The sequence below is a fragment of the Talpa europaea genome, assembly GCF_964194135.1.
Source record: "Talpa europaea genome assembly, chromosome: 6".
In the NCBI taxonomy this organism is placed as follows: Eukaryota; Metazoa; Chordata; class Mammalia; order Eulipotyphla; family Talpidae; genus Talpa; species Talpa europaea.
In genome coordinates this window covers 65,182,335-65,200,122 of record NC_140072.1, presented here as the reverse complement: position 1 = coordinate 65,200,122, position 17,788 = coordinate 65,182,335, and the positions used below count along the sequence as shown (strand labels likewise).

The 17,788-nt window shown below is 37.6% G+C and overlaps 1 protein-coding gene across 2 annotated transcripts in view; it reads left to right on the top strand.

Annotated features, from left to right (window-relative positions):
- Positions 1-1,002: 1,002 nt before the first annotated feature.
- PAPOLG (poly(A) polymerase gamma) overlaps positions 1,003-17,788 on the top strand; it is a gene marked incomplete at both ends in the record, with an annotated part of 30,819 nt that continues 14,033 nt past the window's right edge. For both annotated transcript variants that reach the window (XM_084234449.1, XM_084234448.1), the window contains 8 exons: positions 1,003-1,019; positions 4,115-4,276; positions 5,951-6,017; positions 9,709-9,790; positions 9,984-10,093; positions 12,018-12,071; positions 13,874-13,985; positions 16,017-16,106. In XM_084234449.1, the coding sequence (XP_084090575.1) occupies positions 1,003-1,019; positions 4,115-4,276; positions 5,951-6,017; positions 9,709-9,790; positions 9,984-10,093; positions 12,018-12,071; positions 13,874-13,985; positions 16,017-16,106 (694 nt within the window). The remainder of the gene's footprint in view (positions 1,020-4,114; positions 4,277-5,950; positions 6,018-9,708; positions 9,791-9,983; positions 10,094-12,017; positions 12,072-13,873; positions 13,986-16,016; positions 16,107-17,788) is intronic.

The following is a 17,788-nucleotide window of genomic DNA, read 5'->3' as shown; positions in this document are numbered from 1 at the left end:
TCAGATTAGGTTTTCAATACATATTTTTAAATGCATGAATTCTATAATGAATTATTAATGAGACTGAATCTCCCCCTATTACTGTGATTGCAAGTCACATTCAAGAAAAAGTAGTTTTTCCTTGTAATGATTTTGTATTTGAAATTACCCCTACACTTTAACATTTTTTAATTCGTCGTTATTTTCTCATTTTCTGCCTTACACTCACAGGATCTGCAATATTTGAAAGCTTGAGATTTTCAGCCTTGAACTTACGCTATTGCAAACGGCTGGCGATCCCTCCCTTTTCCACCTCTTTGGCTAAACTGCCAGGACGTCCTGAATCAGTGGCTGGTATGTAAGAGATGAGTGAATGAACAGTTAGCCCCTGCTTTACAATCTTGCTTTCGCCTGGAAAACTGTAAATCATACGGTCCTGGGTGTGACCCTCTTACGACAATCTGCTCAACCAGTGAATTGATGACTTTACATTTGACTATAACTAATTAAAGATGCGGGATGATGGAAGAGTCAATATACTTTTTGCCAAGCAAGGCTGGGATTTTTTTTAATAGATCTGATACAGGCCCTCATTAAAGAACCAAAAGAGACATTTCAAATTACCTTCCAAGGGGTCTGCCTAGCTTACGGACAAAGAAAAGCAAACGCTCTGCCGGGCCAGCGCCGGCAGGGAGATCAGCGCCCCTGTGGGCGGGGCCGCGCGGGCACCTCCCGGGCCCAAAGGCGGGGCGGGCCCAGCCCCCGGGGGCGGAGCCACGGCGGGCGAGGGGCAGGCTGGGAAGCGGCGCCATATTGGCGTCGGCCGCACTGTATTGTCATAAATAGAGCCGGTTTTGTAGTGTTTCCACTATTCGGTTGGCTGCCTCGGCCGTAGGAAGTGAGGAAGGGAGCGAGCACGAGAGCTACAAACGACTAGCGGAAAGTGGACACGGCGAGAAGGGAAGGGCAGGAACAGGACTCCACCGCGAGAGCCGCTCGCCGGAGAGGGAGACGCAGGAAGCGATGAAAGAGATGTCTGCGTACGTGTTGGGGGGCGGCAGTTGAGAGCGAAGCCGGGAGTGGTGGGCTGGGGTGGTGGTGGGCCGGGGACCTGGCTTCGGGTCCCTGCCCGGAGTTCGCCCGGATGGTCGCTTTTCCCGCTTTCGGTCGGTGGGCAAGGGCACCTCTCCTGCACCCGGCGGCTCACTAGGTACCCCTGCACCGACTCGCTTACTCCTGGACCCCTCCTCTGCCCCCCCGTCGTCCCGCCTCCGAGGACGCCCGCAGACCAGGGTGTGGAGGAGGAGAGGCGCGTGTGTCCATGGGGAGAAATTGTCAGTCACTTTCCTGCTGCCTGCACTGTCTGAGCCGGTCTCGGCTCCTGTCTGCATTGGCGCAAATACCATCCCCCTACCTCCCCCTCCTCCCTTCCGACCGGCTGTCTCCAGGTCTTCAGAATTGAATGACCTATCCAGTCCTGGGCGTCTCTATAATAGACTATGGTGTTTTCGGCCCTCACCCCCACCCCGGGGCCTCCCCACTTACCTACTATATATCTACTGGACTATACCTCCTGCTTACACTTTGATAAGTCAGAAACCGTGACCATGCTTGCCAAGATTTTGTTGTAGCTTTTTACATTTGGGGTTATTAGTAAATAATTTCAACATACAGAAAATGCAGAGAATATCATAAGCATCATTTGGGTAGCCACCCTCCACCGCTCCCAAAATATAGCATTCTGTGTATGAGAGTGGTTATGTGTATATATTTAAAAGAAATCAAGCATTCCAAACACATGGGAGTCTCCCACCTCCTCTGGTTCCATTCTCCTCCCTCCCCAGAGTTCCTCACAGTCCAGAATTAGATGTTTGTTGTTGCTGCATTTTTAAAATGTTACTACTGCATGTTTGTGTTCATGACTGACATTGTTTTACTTGTTTTTAAACTTTATATAGTTAGTGTCACACTTGTTATCCCTCAGCTCCCTTCTTTAATACAACATAGTAACTTTGAGCTTTTTGTCCATGTTAGTATTTTCGCCTTTTAATTCCTATTAGTTACCATATTGTCTTCCATTGTAGGGATACACGCTAATTTAGGCCTTTTCCTGTTGTGACTTTTTTTAGGTTGTTACAGAGTTTTCTAGGTTACTGTGGCACTGAGCTCTCTTGTACATCTCTGCTTATACACTTGAACTAGGATTTCTCAAAGGTGTCTACTATAAGTGAAATTGATGGATTGAAGGGAAGTTGGGTTCTGTTGTTTGCTTTCCCTCGCTGGTCCCCCACCCCTTATGAGGTGAGGGAGGTCAGAACCAAACATTAGGAATTTTAGTACTAGTGGGGACCTTTTTCAGCATGCAGGAAAGAAAGTAGAACTGAGGGGAGATCACAGTGTGAGAACTGAAATAGTTATAGCAGGGAAATGGAGTAGTGGGAAAATCTTGGGTTTTGGAGTTCAAATTCCTGCTTTTCCTCTTTCTCTTTGAATCTTGGGTACTTCATTATAAATGGTACTTATTCATTTCCTTCCTCTCAGGTTTCTTGAGATTAATTCATTGTTCATATATAATCAGTTTGTGCTATTCAGATATAAACACATAAACAATAAACACCAAAACACTTCTCTAAGCCCTCTTTGCAGCAAATAAATCAATCCTTTAAAAAGTTATAACTTGAAATCATTAAAATTTTGTTTTACAGAAAAACAAATAAGGAAAGAAATTAAAGTCACAATATTGATATTTCCCTTTTGTTCTTTAGGTCATTGATTGATTTTGGAAGCTCATACACAGGCTGTTTTATATTCTGTTTGATTCTCCCTCTACCTAACCATATCTTTAAAGTGGATGCCTTTCTTTATGAATTTAGTAGTGATAAACTAATGTTTTGACTGGTTAAAGTTAAACATTACTATATTTTTGTGTGTTAATGTTTATAGGGCTAATTTATTTTGAGATAACATTTCTTTCTGTTTGGTGTTTGATCTTTCAAGAATGCGTGGTGAAGGTCGGGAATGTTGGTTATTGTATGTTTGCTTTTACTTTCTTAACAAAATAAGTTTTACCAATTCATGTTGGTCCCAAATTTTATGTTTTGAATTTATTGATCTATGTAAATCCAAACTCTCAGAAATTATGCTTTGCTTTATTTAGGTCTTATAATATCTTAATGACTAGGATTCTTTGGAGGATTGTTTATATTGCAACCTATGAAAGGTTGCCTGTTAGTATAAAGAATATGATAATTTTTCAGTAAGAAAATGATTTGGGTTACCAGCTTAAGTGAAAATAATTAACATTACAAAATACTAGGGCCATAAACTGACTTTAATGCAGATTTCTCAAGGACCACACAAATCTAGTTGTGATTTCGTTTTGTAAAGCCAAATACTCCACAAGGACCTTCTAGTGGGATGTTTTTTGTTTCTTCCCTGAGGGGGAAAAAAATCATTGTTTTTTTTACTTAGTGCTTTCTTTCAAGTGACTGATTGCTTTTTAAAGATTCAAATCTGGATGGTACTTGACTTAAGTCTGCAGGGTGTAATGGAGGTGGCCTTGGCCCTGCTCCCATTCAGGCTCTTTGCATTTGAGCTGAGTGGTGTTGGCATAGTTGTCCTGATGCCAACACATGCTGCTTTTGGCTTGAAAAGACATGCTCACCATCAAAACTGGAGGCAGTATGAATAGTCCTTCGTCAAAATAAACATAAAAATACCCTTTTTTTCCTTATAAAAAGGTTCCTGTCCTAGGGCCTCCCTGGTGGCTCAGCGGTTGAGCGCTGGGTTGAGAAGCTGCCCGCAGCCTCTGCGACTCCGGTTCGATCCCCGGCTGCTCCCCGGCCACCAGAGGAGGGTCCCACATGGCGCGCAGACCTCTCCTGCCGCCCACTGCTCCCCTCAGCAGTGTACTTCGGTTCTTCTGCCTGCTCTGCTCCCCGCTCTGGCTCTGGTGAATTCTCTCACCCTCCCGCGCTTCTATAAACAACAACAACAACAACAACAAAAAAAAAGTTCCTGTCCTGACTGTTGGTACTCAGTAAACCTTTAAGTTAAATTAATATGAATGGATAGGTTTTTGTTATCAGTGTGATATGATACTTAAACTTTTTTTCTATTTCATTTTTTAAAATAGAAACACCGTGCTGGACAGCCAGCGTCAACAAAAACATTATGGAATCACCTCTCCAATTAGTTTGGCATGTCCTAAAGAAATTGATCATATTTACACACAAAAATTAATTGACGCCATGAAACCATTTGGAGTGTTTGAAGATGAGGAAGAATTGAACCACAGGTATGTCATTTGAAAATGTAAACTTTTTATAGTACATTATTTAAACATTAATTCTACAAACATGTTGAGTACCTTCAATGTCTCTGCTCAGGGATACAACAATGACAAAAAGAAAACTTTTGGCCATCTTAGATCTTAGATTTTAGGTGGAATTTAGGGGAGGAGACTAATAGTCTAATAAGTAAAATAAATACAATGTTACATATGACAAATGCTGAGAAAAATAAACTGGGAGTGGAAGTTATAGAGGAAGGCCTCATTGAGATGGTGATGTTTAAGGGAAAGTTGGAAGGTGAGGGACAGAGCTAAAAGTAGAAGATCATTCTAGGTATAAGGCCTGACATAGGAGTATACTTGGTATATTTAAAGAATACATAGTAATATAGCCTGGGTGTCTGAAGCAAAATAAGAAAGCCGAGGAATATGGGCTTAGAGAAGTGAGGTGGGGCGACCTCCTTGGTGGCACAAGGAGTTAAGTCACAGCACTATGAAGCTATCCGTAGCCACTGCAGCATGAGTTTGATCCCTGGCCAGGGAGGTAACACCCATGGGGCAACAGACCTCTTCTGTCTCACCCACTGCTCCCCTCAGCAGTGTATTTCAGTAAATCTGCCTGTTCTGCTCCCCACTCTGTCTATGGTGAATTCTCACCACCCCCACATCTCTAGCCTGTACCCCAGCTCTTGTATGCATAAATAAAATAAAGAAGTGAGGTAGGAAAGAACTTGGGAGCAAAGTCACTCAGGACCTTATAAGCTTTTATAAAGGTTTTGGTTTTTACTCTGAGGGTTTTGAGCAGAAGATTGACATGATCCGAGTCACGTGTTAGCAGTCACTCTGGCTGCTATATTAATAATACTTTGAAGATGGGTAAAGGGCAGAAGTGGGGAGATTAATAAGGAGGTTATTATATAATTCAGGAAGGAAATCATGATGATTGAAACTAGGGAGATGGAAGTGGATGGAGGTGAAAAGAACTAGTAGATTTCTGGTTATATTGTTTAATGACTGGAATGTAACAGAGGTGTCAAGGATGGTGCCAAGGTTTTTGTTCTTAACATCTTCAAGGATGGAATTCCATTATCTGGGAAGACTAAGGAGACACAAGTCTGAACACCTCAGGAATTCTGTTTTGCACATGGTATCTTTGAGATGAATATTTTCTTAAAATGAGGGTCTGGGCATGCCATTGGGTTTTTTTTTTTTTTTAAACCAAATTGCTTTTATTAAGTAATAGTATTTCATAAACATTAGCCAATAACTAATTTACCCATTTTAATTAACTAAAGACATATGATTATCAGTGAAAGAATGACAACCTCTGTTGTCATTACCACATTGAGTTGATTTTATTCCATAGTAAGGCCAGGAAAGTTGACAATTCAGCTGGCCTCTGCAGTCTTATTGAAGGTAATTTTGATTTTTTATTAGGCTTCTTGAATTTTGAAGATAACTCAAAGATAAATTATCTTTACATTTATCGTCTCTTTGGAACATTTAGGGAGTTCAGAATGCCAAAGAGATGTGCCATGTATCAACAGACGTGATAGCATTAGCATGTATGTTAAATGCTTTTACTCTAGCACCAACACAAAGGTACAACTTATATGTTTAATTACTTGGGTTTTTTGTTTGTTTTACTTTTCATCTAAGGCATGTTATTTTTTATTATAGGCTGGTGGTTCTTGGTAAATTGAACAATTTAGTAAAAGAATGGATTTCTGATGTCAGTGAGAGTAAGGTAAGATGCTAAACTACATTGAATTCATACTTTCATTATGTCGTGATCATTAGTCAAAGTCTAATAGTAGCAAGATGCAGTAGTTGAATAATCTGAAATACATTAAAACTTGTCTGTCAAGTATATTTGGTAATGAATTGTTCTAGACTGCTGAGGCTCTTCTAAATGAGGAATTACCCCAGAGATAGCCAGTGTCATTCCAGAGATAACCAGTGTCAGCCTACAACTTCCATAAAGGTCTTGGGTAACTCATGTACACTGAACCAAAATTTAAATATCAAGAAATTTTACTTAAGCCAAATTTCAGACTTCTAGTGAAATAGCAGGTCTGATAACACTTGTGACAGGCAGGAAGGAGCTTGCATGAATTGGGCTCCTGCCTTCTCTCTGAGACAGCTGTCATATATCAATGAGTTTCTGTCTTTCCTTTACGTGCAATTTCATTTTTGTACCCACCTGGCTCCTGAAACATAGACGTTTGCAAATCCCAATTTATAACTATACAGCTTTTTCCCCCTCCAGTAGCGTAATTATTTTTCCTTAATAGTTGATTATATATATATATATATATATATTTTTTTTTTTTTTTGGCTTTCTTAGAGTATTTTCAATATAGTTGATTTTCATTCATTTGAAAGTCATCGCTACAGGTTATACTAAAATGAGGTAGGACATGCTCAACTGGGTAATTTGTTTGCTCCTTCATTAAGTGGCTCAAACTGTTGTATTTTGTTTTTTCAGTGTTAGCTCTCCCTTAATAGCTGTCAGCTGAAAGTTAATCTTTCATAATAGTCAGTGTTACTTGATTTAAATTCCCATTCTATCTCCTTAATATCTGCATGATTTTAGAAATTAGTTAAATACCTGTTAAAATACTTGCTTTCACAACTTATTTCTTTCTGTATCTATGATACATATTTAGAACTTGTTCTTTTAAACACTGGGCTCTGAATAAGCTCATGAGGGACTCTCTCCTAAAACTGTCCGTGAGTGTAAATTACTGGTGTTTTTGCTGGGGTTCTTTGTGTTTTTTGGGTTTTTTTTGTTTGTTTTTGTTTTTTGTTTTTGCTACCAAAAAGCTATCTGGCTCTTTTATGAGCTCTTAGCAGGATTATCAGTAGTTGAGGTTTTCAGGAAAGTTGAATTCTAAGTTGGTGAGATGCAAGCCATGAATTAAAAAAAAAAAAAAAATTGGTTATAACATCTTCCATTGCATGGATAAGATGGTGGTCATTTTTGGTGTCAATTATAATTTCATTTATTTCTTAAATTTCATTTATTTTCATATTACAGTTGGGGAAGATATCTGAAGGATTTGTTAGTTCAAAGGTCATTTCCTGAAGTGGGATATAAACTTTAAATAGTCTAGAATCTCAAGTCAAATCATTTTATTTAAATTCTGTTTTTCTGGGGAAATTATTTTACTCTCTGATTCAGTATATCACTTTCTCATAAATCATGCAAGAGTCATGTTTTTTCAATGCACAAAGGTAAACTAAAAATGTACTTAGACCAAAATATCCTGACTTCCTATCTTTTGGATTTATGTTAGTTACTAATATGTTTACTGACTTGTTCCTAGCTGTAAAATTATTTGTGACACTTTTTTTTTTTTTAAGATTTATTTTTATTTATACAAGAGCTGGGGTACAGGCCAGAGTTGCGGGAGGGTGCAAGGATTCACCAGAGACAGCAGGAAGAAAACTGGCAGACAGACTGAAAGCACTGCTGAGGGGAACAGCGGGCGAGACAGGAAAGGTCTGCCTCACCATGTGGGATTTTCCCTGGCCAGCCGGCAATGGAACCGGCACTGCGGAGGCTACAGACAGCTTCACAGCTCTGTACTCAACCCGCTATGCCACCAGGGAGGCCCATGTGACATTCTTAAAACATTAATAGTCATTAAACAGAGGAAATAGGGCCTCCCTGGTGGCCTGGGGGTTAAGACTCTGAGCTGTCACCGCCTCAGCCTGAGTTCCATCCCTGGCCGGGGAGCCAACCCACATGGCACAGCAGACTCTTCTGTCTTGCCCATTGCTCCTCTCGGCAGTGTGTTTCAGTAGATTCACCTGTTCTGCTCCCCACTCTGTCTCTGGTGAATCCCCTCACCCCCTGCACCTCTGGCTTACTCCCCAGTTCTTCTGCAAAATAAATAAATATTTTTTAAAAAGAAACAAAAATAAAAAATAAACAGAGGAAGTAACAAACATGATATCCCGTTATACAGATACTTTTATCCAAGGTAATCAGCAGATACTATTCTTTATAACTTGCACTAGATGTGGAGAAATAAGAGAAGTGATGGACACAATTTTCATCTTAAAGGAATGTATAGTTGAAGAGATGAGACTTATAAACAGGAAAAAAAAAAAGGGATTGATAAATGTAGTTTAAAAGGGGTTAAAGATAATAGAGCTAGGTTGTCAGGGGTAGAGTGTCACAGAAGGGGATATAGAACTTGAAGTAAACTTTGAGAAATAGATGATATTGAGATACCTACAAAGGATGGTCAAGCATTCCAGGCAGGGACAGTGGCAAATGCAATGGAAAAAAAGACAGATTATGTTAACAGTCTTTGCAGCTGAAACTTTAGAAGGGAAGATTAAGAGACAAGGCAAGGAAAATCCTTAAGAACCTGTTGTGGCACTTTCAATAGAGGCCCACGGATCCTATCTCAGTTTTTAAAGAATATGCATTGGTTAGTTTTGAGCAGAAGAATTATAGAGGAATTGAAGGATATTAGCCAATGAATTTTGTATACCATGGAATGAGAAAATAAAAACTTAAAGCAAGCAGATAAGTTAGAATAATTTTAAGTAGCCTAAGGTTAGGGTAATGATAGCTAAATAGAAAGGGGGCATACTGTAAGGATATAAACTAAAAATTGGTAAGCCAGGAAAAAGAATGGTGATTGTGAGTATGGGTGGAATGGAAAACAAGGAACAGAAAGAAAGAAATGAGCTGGACATGGTGCACAAGTCTGTAGTCCTGGCTACTAGGGAGGCTGGGACAGGAGGATGGCTTGAGACCAGGAGTTCTGGGCAAAAGTGAGCTATGCTGATCAGGTGTCTGCACTCAGTTCAGCATCAATATGGTGGCCTCCTGGGATCAGGGCCCACCAGGTTGCCTGAGGAGAAGTGAACCACCCCAGGTCAAAAATAGAGAAATGAGGAAGGATACCTGGGTTTGTATACTAGGAAGAACTTTTTTTGCTTCTTTCAGGCATGGATATTAGATTGGATCAGAAAGTCTGAGTGAAAATATCTAATGGGAAGTTAGAAATGGCTCTAGAGAGAGGTGAAAAGTAGCATTCTAATTCTCTACAGTAAAAAAGATGTTAATAAAACTTGTTAGGTTAACTTTTACAAGGCGATCCTATCAAGAATGACCCAATTTTCTTGAAAGAAACTTCCAAACCTAGAATCAAGAAATGACGCATATCTGTCTATTAATGAAGCTAAAGGGGAGCCTGAATTGACTGAGGATATGACACTGAAAACACAGTGATAGGAGGAGGCAAGAACGGTCAAGTGGTAAAAAATGTTTTTCTTTAGAGGGGTGTGAATATGTAGTGGGAATGAATTCATTTTTGTATTCCCAAAAGTACTTTTACAAATCTCAATAGCACTTGGGTGAGTTTTATGCTGAATAATTTAAGCGCTTAAATGCCTTTGATTTAATTTTATTTTAGAATCTCCCACCTTCTGTTGTGGCTACTGTTGGTGGTAAAATTTTCACATTTGGATCTTACCGACTTGGAGTACACACCAAAGGTAATTGCTTGTCTATGTTCTGATAAGAAGTTTCAATAACAAATTCTTACTTGTTTTATAATTAGGAAATACAGAAGAAGAAATTCCCAGTATCTTACTACTAATCAACATATTTTGTTCTGTACATGTATTGTATATATTTTTACATAATACATAGTATACTGTTCTTGATAAGAAATACTTTGATTTGCAGGAGCTGACATTGATGCACTTTGTGTAGCTCCAAGACATGTGGAGAGATCTGATTTTTTTCAGTCTTTTTTTGAAAAATTGAAACATCAAGATGGCATTAGAAACTTAAGAGTAAGTGTCCTCTGATATTTAATGTGTTAGAACTTGTTAACAAATATTGTAAAAGCTAGGGCTTATGATTATTAAAATACTTCTTAGAAGTTACTATATCTTGTTAAAAGAATATGTAATGATTAAGAACAGGGACTTTATAGTTGTACCTATCTTAGTTTGAATTTAGAATCTACTACTTATTAGTGCTTAGATTTTGGTCATCTATTCTCTTTGTGCCTCAGTTTCCTCATCTGTAAAATGAAAATGTGCTGATGTTTTTTAAAAGGTTTTTTTTCTTTTTTTGAGAACTACTGGGATAATTTACAGAAACCACTTATTAGTATAATGTCTGATAAATCATTAATGTAAATCAGATGGTGCCTGCCTTTCTATATAAAGTTTGATAGTAACTCTTTATAAGTGTATATCTAGCCAGTCATTCAAATAAAATTTTAGCACTAGTGATTCGTCAGATACTGGCCTTAGTCCCATAAATATAATAGTAAGCACCACATTTTTTTCTGGGAGGGAGAGATTGGGGAAACAAAGCATGTAAATTTAGTGCAGTCTGAAGTAGTAGGATAAGGTGAAGGTAAAAGGACCTGTGGTAATTGGGAATAGAGAAGTTAAGAATTTATTAGATGGGGGATTAAGAAAGGCTCAGAAAGACATTTCTACCAAACTAGTTACTGTATTATGTTTTGATAGGTTGGTCAGAATCTATGTTTTTATTTCTAACACTAGCACTCTTTAAAAATAATCAGCTTTCAGTTTATCAGTTTTCAGTTTAAGCTCAAGAAATAGTAAGTACTGGGCTCCCCTGGTGGCGCAAGGGGTTAAGCACAGCACTATGAAGCAATCCACAGCCTCTGTAGCATGAGTTCGATCCCCTGGCTGGCCAGGGATCAACCCACATGGCGCACAGCAGACCTCTCCTGTCACACCCACTGCTCCCCTCAGCATTATTTTTTAGTCAGTCTGCCTGTTCTGTTCCCCACTCTGTCTCTGATGAATCCTCTCACACACACATCCCCGCCTCCCCCCCCCCCCGCACCTCTGGCCTGTACCCCAGCTCTTGTATGCATAAATAAATAAATCTGTAAAATAAAAAATAAAAAGAAATAGTAAGGAGTTAGGGCCTCCCTGGTGGTGCAGGGGTTAAAGTCTCAGCACTATCAAACTGTCACCAGCCACTGCGGCATGAGTTACATCCCCAGCCAGGGAGCTGACCCACATGGCACAGCAGACCTCTCCTATCTTACCTGCTGCTCCCCTCAACAGTGTATTTCAGTAGATTCACCTGTTCTGTTCCCCACTCTGTCTCTGGTAAATCCTCTCACCACCACCCCCCATCTCCGGCCTACACTTCAGTTCTTGTATGTATAAATAAATAAAAGTAAGTCTTCCAAAAAAAAAAAATAGTACTTAGATGATAGCGTTTCTATCTACCAGTTTCTAGTGAATATTTTTAGGAGGACAATAAGCTAAATAACTGCATCATAACAATTTTGAAGGCTTTACTACACAATCAAAAAGTAGAACTTACCTAGAATGTAGGACCAAGCATATTTTCACTTTTTCCCTTGAGTTAAAATACAATTTGGGGGCCTCCCTGGTTGCCTAGGGGTTAAGTCTCAGCACTATCACCACTTCAGCCTGAGCGCAATCCCCCGCCAGGGAGCTAACCCATATATGGCACAGCAGACCTCTCCTGTCTCACCTGCTGTCCCCCTTACCAGTGTATTTCAGTAGATCCTCCTGTCCTGCTCCCATTCCATCTCTGGTGAATCCTCTCACCCCCATCACCTTTAGCCTATACCCCATTTCTTCCATGCATAAATAAATACATCTTTTAAAAAATACAAATTGGGAGCAATTCACTATGTTGACAGGAAGGTAGAGAAAGAATTATACATGTTATAATTGTTTTCCTCTTTTGTAGGCTGTAGAAGATGCCTTTGTACCTGTTATAAAATTTGAATTTGATGGTATTGAAGTAAGTGTTTAAAATTTTTCTGACCTTAATTGAACCATGAAGTTTTCTTTATTTTTTTTAAATCAGACTTGCACAGATATGCATTTTAAAGACTCAGGTGGTCTTTAGTCTCTCATCTTCCCCTCTCTTATACCATTGACTTCTCAACATGAAAAACAAACCAACCTCCATCCTTACCCCTCATGATTTTATACACTCCTTTCTTATTCCTATAATCTCCTAAAATTATTACAGCTTAGTACTGTAATTTTGGTTGAGCAATATCCATTGTTTACATTATTTTGATATAAATAATGTTCAAAACTGAATACAAAGTATGCCAGATTACCAATTTTGCTGTGTGACCATTTATTTTCTTGGGAGTTAATAATTGTTTTGTTTCCTTGGTTTTTATACTTATGACCAATTCAGACCTGGTTGTCCCCCAGGTTTCTAAATCTCCTCTAGATAGGTTTACATTCCTCAAGCTTTTGTCCATAATCATCTTGAAAAAAATAACTCACTGAATATTATCAACTGTTTCTATTCACAAATATGACGGATATATAGCTATCTTGACATCTTTCTTTACATCATCCTAGGATTTCCTTTTGGTTCTCTCTAGCGTTTTCTTTCTGATTTACTTTCATTTTAGTAGAACTCACCCACTAGCTTCTTGAAAAAGCAAATATTTTTACATCTTGCATGCTTAAAAATGTCTTTATTCTGTTCTCACATTAAATTGATAGTTTGAGTATAGAGTTCTAGGTGGGAAATGTTTCTCAGAATTTTGAAGGCCGCTTCAGTGCTGTGTTGATAAGTGGGATGCCATTTTGATTTCTCAGTCCTCATTGTATTTGACCTTATTTATCTCTTCAGAAACTTACCTTATTTTTTTCCCTCGTTTTCATAGTTGTAAAATTCATGGCAACACTCTTTGGTACATGTATTTTCAGTCAATAGGCTAGATACTCAGTAGTCCTCTTTCAGTTTGAAAATTCCTGTCCTTCAGAGAAATTATTTGGAATGCTATTAGAGTTTGTTTTTTCTCATTTTTCTGAAACTCCTAATATTTATATGTTAAACCTCCAGGACTGCCTTCTGTTTTTGTTTTTTTTTTTTTAATCTCTCTACTTATTAACATTATGTTCATATTTTTCTTCTGATTTTTGGTGTTTTCTCATTTCCCAAACTTTCAGTTGTTTTCCATTCCTCTGATATATATTTAATTTCCAGAAATACTTGCTTATTCTCTAAGTGTTCCTTTTCTTTATGTATGGATGTGTTTATAGCCTTCTGTCCTTAATTCCTAGATACATTTTTACCTCTGCTTTCTTAAATCTGCTAGGTCTCCTACCATTTGTCCATGTGCTTTCTAGTATTCATAGTCTTTGCTATTATGTCCTTCTATTTGTCCTCATGAGTTGCAAATAAAACCAAACCCCCCCCCAAAAAAAAAACATTTGGTGGTATTTTAGTGGGGTTTCAAGAAAGAGTGAATGTAAATGTGTGTTGAATCTGCTGTCTTTATCTAGAAATCCACTCATGGGGTTTTGATGTGTTTTTTTTTGGTTTTTTGTTTTTTTTTTTTTTTAACGCTTGGGATATATCCCAAAATTAAAATGCTTTCTCTTAACTTGAAAATTTACCCTCACAAAACTTAGTGATTTTCCCATATAAGATTGCCTAAATGAACCTTTTGAAGTTTCGGTAAAACTTCCCAAAGCAGTAATTAGAACTTTTTACATTTTCAAGGAGGGGAGGTGGGGAGAATTGACTAGAAGAAAAGGTAATATTTTCTCCTTTTTTGCATCTTTTCAAAGATTGATCTAGTTTTTGCAAGACTGGCAATACAAACCATATCAGATAATTTAGATCTAAGAGACGACTCTCGACTGAGAAGCCTTGATATAAGGTGTATTCGCAGCTTAAATGGTAAGCTTCTTAAAAGAAATCTCAGGTACCTGCTTGACACCAGCTAGACACAGATTTTTTTTGCAGAACACTTAAATTGAACTTTTTTTTAAGAAACTAGACTAATTCAGTTGAAAATGATGTAATTTTCTTTATTCAGAGATGATTTGACCATATTTAAACATCTTAAACGCAAATTAAAATGTTATTTGTGTTTGTAGTAGTGGTTCTCAAACACAGTGGTCTCAGCACTTCTCTGCCCTGTAAAACTTTGAGGACCCCAAAGTGCTTCTGTTTATGTGGGTTATATCTTCAGTATTTGCCACATTAGTGATACAGTAGAAGACAGCTATAGTCTCATATCTGAATTAATAGTCAGTCTTGTAATATTTTGTTTTGCTTGAAGCGTAGGAAGAAAATACAGCCTCTAAATATGTGTAATTGAAAAAAAATTATTTTAGTACCCTTTTGATACTACAGGAGAATTTGACCAGTGACATTTTCTTTTTTCTTTTTAACAGCTATGAGTACATACCATAAAAATCATCCTTTTTAGGTGTATAGTTATTAATAATCTTTAGTATATTCACAGACTTGTGCACCACATCACAATTTCAGGACATTTTCATCATCCTCAGAAGATCCCTCATAACCCATTTGCAGTCATTCCACTTTCTAATCCTCCAGTTCCAGGCAACTACTAATCTACTTTCTGTCTATAGATTTGCCTTTTCTGGACATCTCATATAAATGGGCTAATACAATTTGTGGTCTTTTGTGTCTGACTTCTTTCACTTAGCTTAATGTTTATGAAGCTCATCCACATTTGTAGTATTTCTTTTTTTTGTAACTTGTTCCTTTTATTGCTGAATAAGAGTGACGCTTTTGTAAAGGTTAATTAGATCTAAAACTATGTCACTTAATGTTAAATTAAAAATCCATTGGTCTGTCTTGTTCTTTGAATGGATATTTTACTCATGTATAATTTTGTACAGTAATGCCTTGGTTGTTTGGAAAATGCTGGTTCACAAAGTTATTTGTATTTTCTAAATGTTAACACTTATTTCATTATACATTATTCCAAAAATCATATTAATATCACCACCAATCAGTCTGATTACAAAAGTCAAATATTGTAAAACTGTCAAGCTCACAGTAGCAGATATTAGTTGTCCAAAAATCTTAATTTTTATTTGAAAGTTTAAATTTTATTATTGGCAACATATCTTGTCATTTGTTTTCTTTGAAGTGAGGAGCTCACATTATTCATTTTTTAGGAGACATCTGCTAACTTTCATATGAATAGCCACGGTTTGTCAAACACGCTTTCAAGTAAAACTGATGTTAACTTGAAAAAAGCAGGTAGTTAATGTTACTGAGGACATGCTCAAACATTGTATATATTCCTTTTCTGTTTCCTAGCTGCAAACATGTGACAGTGAAGATATTGTCTGCTAATAAGATTTTGGTCATAGTCTTGATTCACTGCTAAGGTAGCAGCAGTTTTATCCACCACTGCTTTTGCATTCAGTGCAAATGTTAACACCGTGAAACAGGCAAGGAAAGTCTTAGTATAATTAGAGTAATGGATGTGACCTAACAGATTCCCAGGGGTTCATAGATTGCACTTTGAGAACCACTAGTTTATAGTCTCTTGTTTAACAGAAGTATTTGGCATTTTACTGCACTCTGTGGTGCAACAGTAAGCCACAATATTTGTGGATAAGGTTTGCATTAAAGCAATAACTTTTTTATAACTTGGAGGCTTTTGATTAACAGTAAAGTAAAATGCAGGAGAAAGCTAAAAAGATTTTCAGACCCATCTCTTATTTTAATACTGATTGCATTGCCTGTATGCTTTTCAATTCTTTAAAAGCAAGTGATTTCTCATATGTAAGTGCTAAATTTCAAATACATAAGGAAAATAAACCAGTGTATTTTATTACCTTATAATTCTTAGCATTTAAGAATCTGAAAGTTAGAAGGGTATTGGAATTAACTGGCTTTTGTAGCATAATAAAAGAATGCTTTTTTTTTTTTTTTTTTTTTTAGGATGTAGAGTTACTGATGAAATTTTGCATTTAGTGCCAAATAAAGAAACTTTTAGACTCACCCTAAGAGCAGTCAAGTTATGGGCAAAACGTAAGTATCCTAAGTCTTTTATGTTTACATTATGAAATTGCAATTTTTAGTTGCTAATGATAGAAGCATATATGGGAATTCTTGAGCATATTGATACTGTCAGGGAATTGAGGTCCAATAAGTTTTGGAGAAGCTGTTTCTTTTAGGTGTGCTCTGATGTGACTCTATCTCCTCTATTGGGTGAAAATTGAAAACCCTGACTTTCCATCTTCCATTTCAGCCAGGCAGTTAGAATGAATTAGAACTTAGAGTGAAACCCTCACTGGTCTTCAGCCCTCTCAGTGGGCAGGACTGTCTTACTTGTATTTGTCTCCCCATCACCAGGAAAGAGTCCAGTTTGTAATAGGTATTCAATAAATGTATTAGATGAAGAGCCTATGGTGATACTTAGTTGTCAGAAAAGTCATGATGTATTTTTGCTTGAAAAACAGAAAAAATACATTATGACTTTTTTGACAACCCAATTATGTTTGTTTTTACCTTATAACACTCTTCTAATGAGTCCTGGAGCTATACCAGTGTGTTCAGCATATGATTCATAAAAGGCCCAGTCATGCTGTGGCATAGCACATTTTGTGTTATTTGTAGCTACATGTAAGTAGTGCTGCACATCTAGCACAGGTTTTACATAATCTAAAACAGTACACTCCAGTAAAACTCTGTGATGATGGAAATGTTTCATATCTGTTGTCCAGTACAGTAGCAAGGTGGCTATTGAGCTCTTGAAATGTGTACCCGAGAAATTAAGGAGTTGAAAACATATATCCACATAAACATATGTGCATGGCAGCGGTTTTCATAATAGCCCAAAAGTGGAATCAATCACATGTCCACCGACTGTTGAATGGATAAGCAAAAGGTGGTCTATCCGTATTGTAGAATATTACTTGGCAATAGAAAGGAATGAAATACTGATACATGATATGACATATCTGAACATTGAAACCATAGCAGTAAATGGAAGAAGCCAGTCATAAAAGACTAAATATAGTACAATTCCATTTATGTGAAATGTTCAGAATAGGCATGTCTAAAAAGTCAAGTAATGATTACCTAGGTATGAGAGGATTAGGGGTAAATCAGAGGGATGTGACTGTTAAAGATGTTTTAAACATTCCAGAATTTATAATGGTGATGCTTGTACAGCTCTGAATATACTAAAAAACACTGATTTTTATATTTTAAATGGGTGAATCTCATGGTATGTGAGTGATAATAAAACTATTCCAGAAATTTAACCACATGTGACCACCATATTGGACATCTAAAAAGACTTTAAAATCAATAAAATTTGTCCTTAGCCTCAAGAGTTTTGTAAAGGTCAGGAGAAAGTAATTGATTTTTTTTTAAGATTTATTTATACATACAAGAGCTGGGATGTAGGCCAGAGGTGTGGTAGGAGGGGAGAGGATTCACCAGAGACAGAATGGGGAGCAGAACAGGCAAAATGATTGAAATACACTGCTAAGGGCTGTAGTGGGCAAGACAGGAGAGGTCTGCTGTACCATGTGTGTTAGCTCCCTGGCTGGGGATCAAACTCAAGCTGCAGTGACTAAAGATAGCTTCATAGTGCTTCGACTTAACTCCTTGCGCCACCAGGGAGGCCCAGGAGAAGGTCATTTGCAATGAAAAGACAACATAAGCAATTTGTCTTACCTTACAGATTAAATTATATACCATGT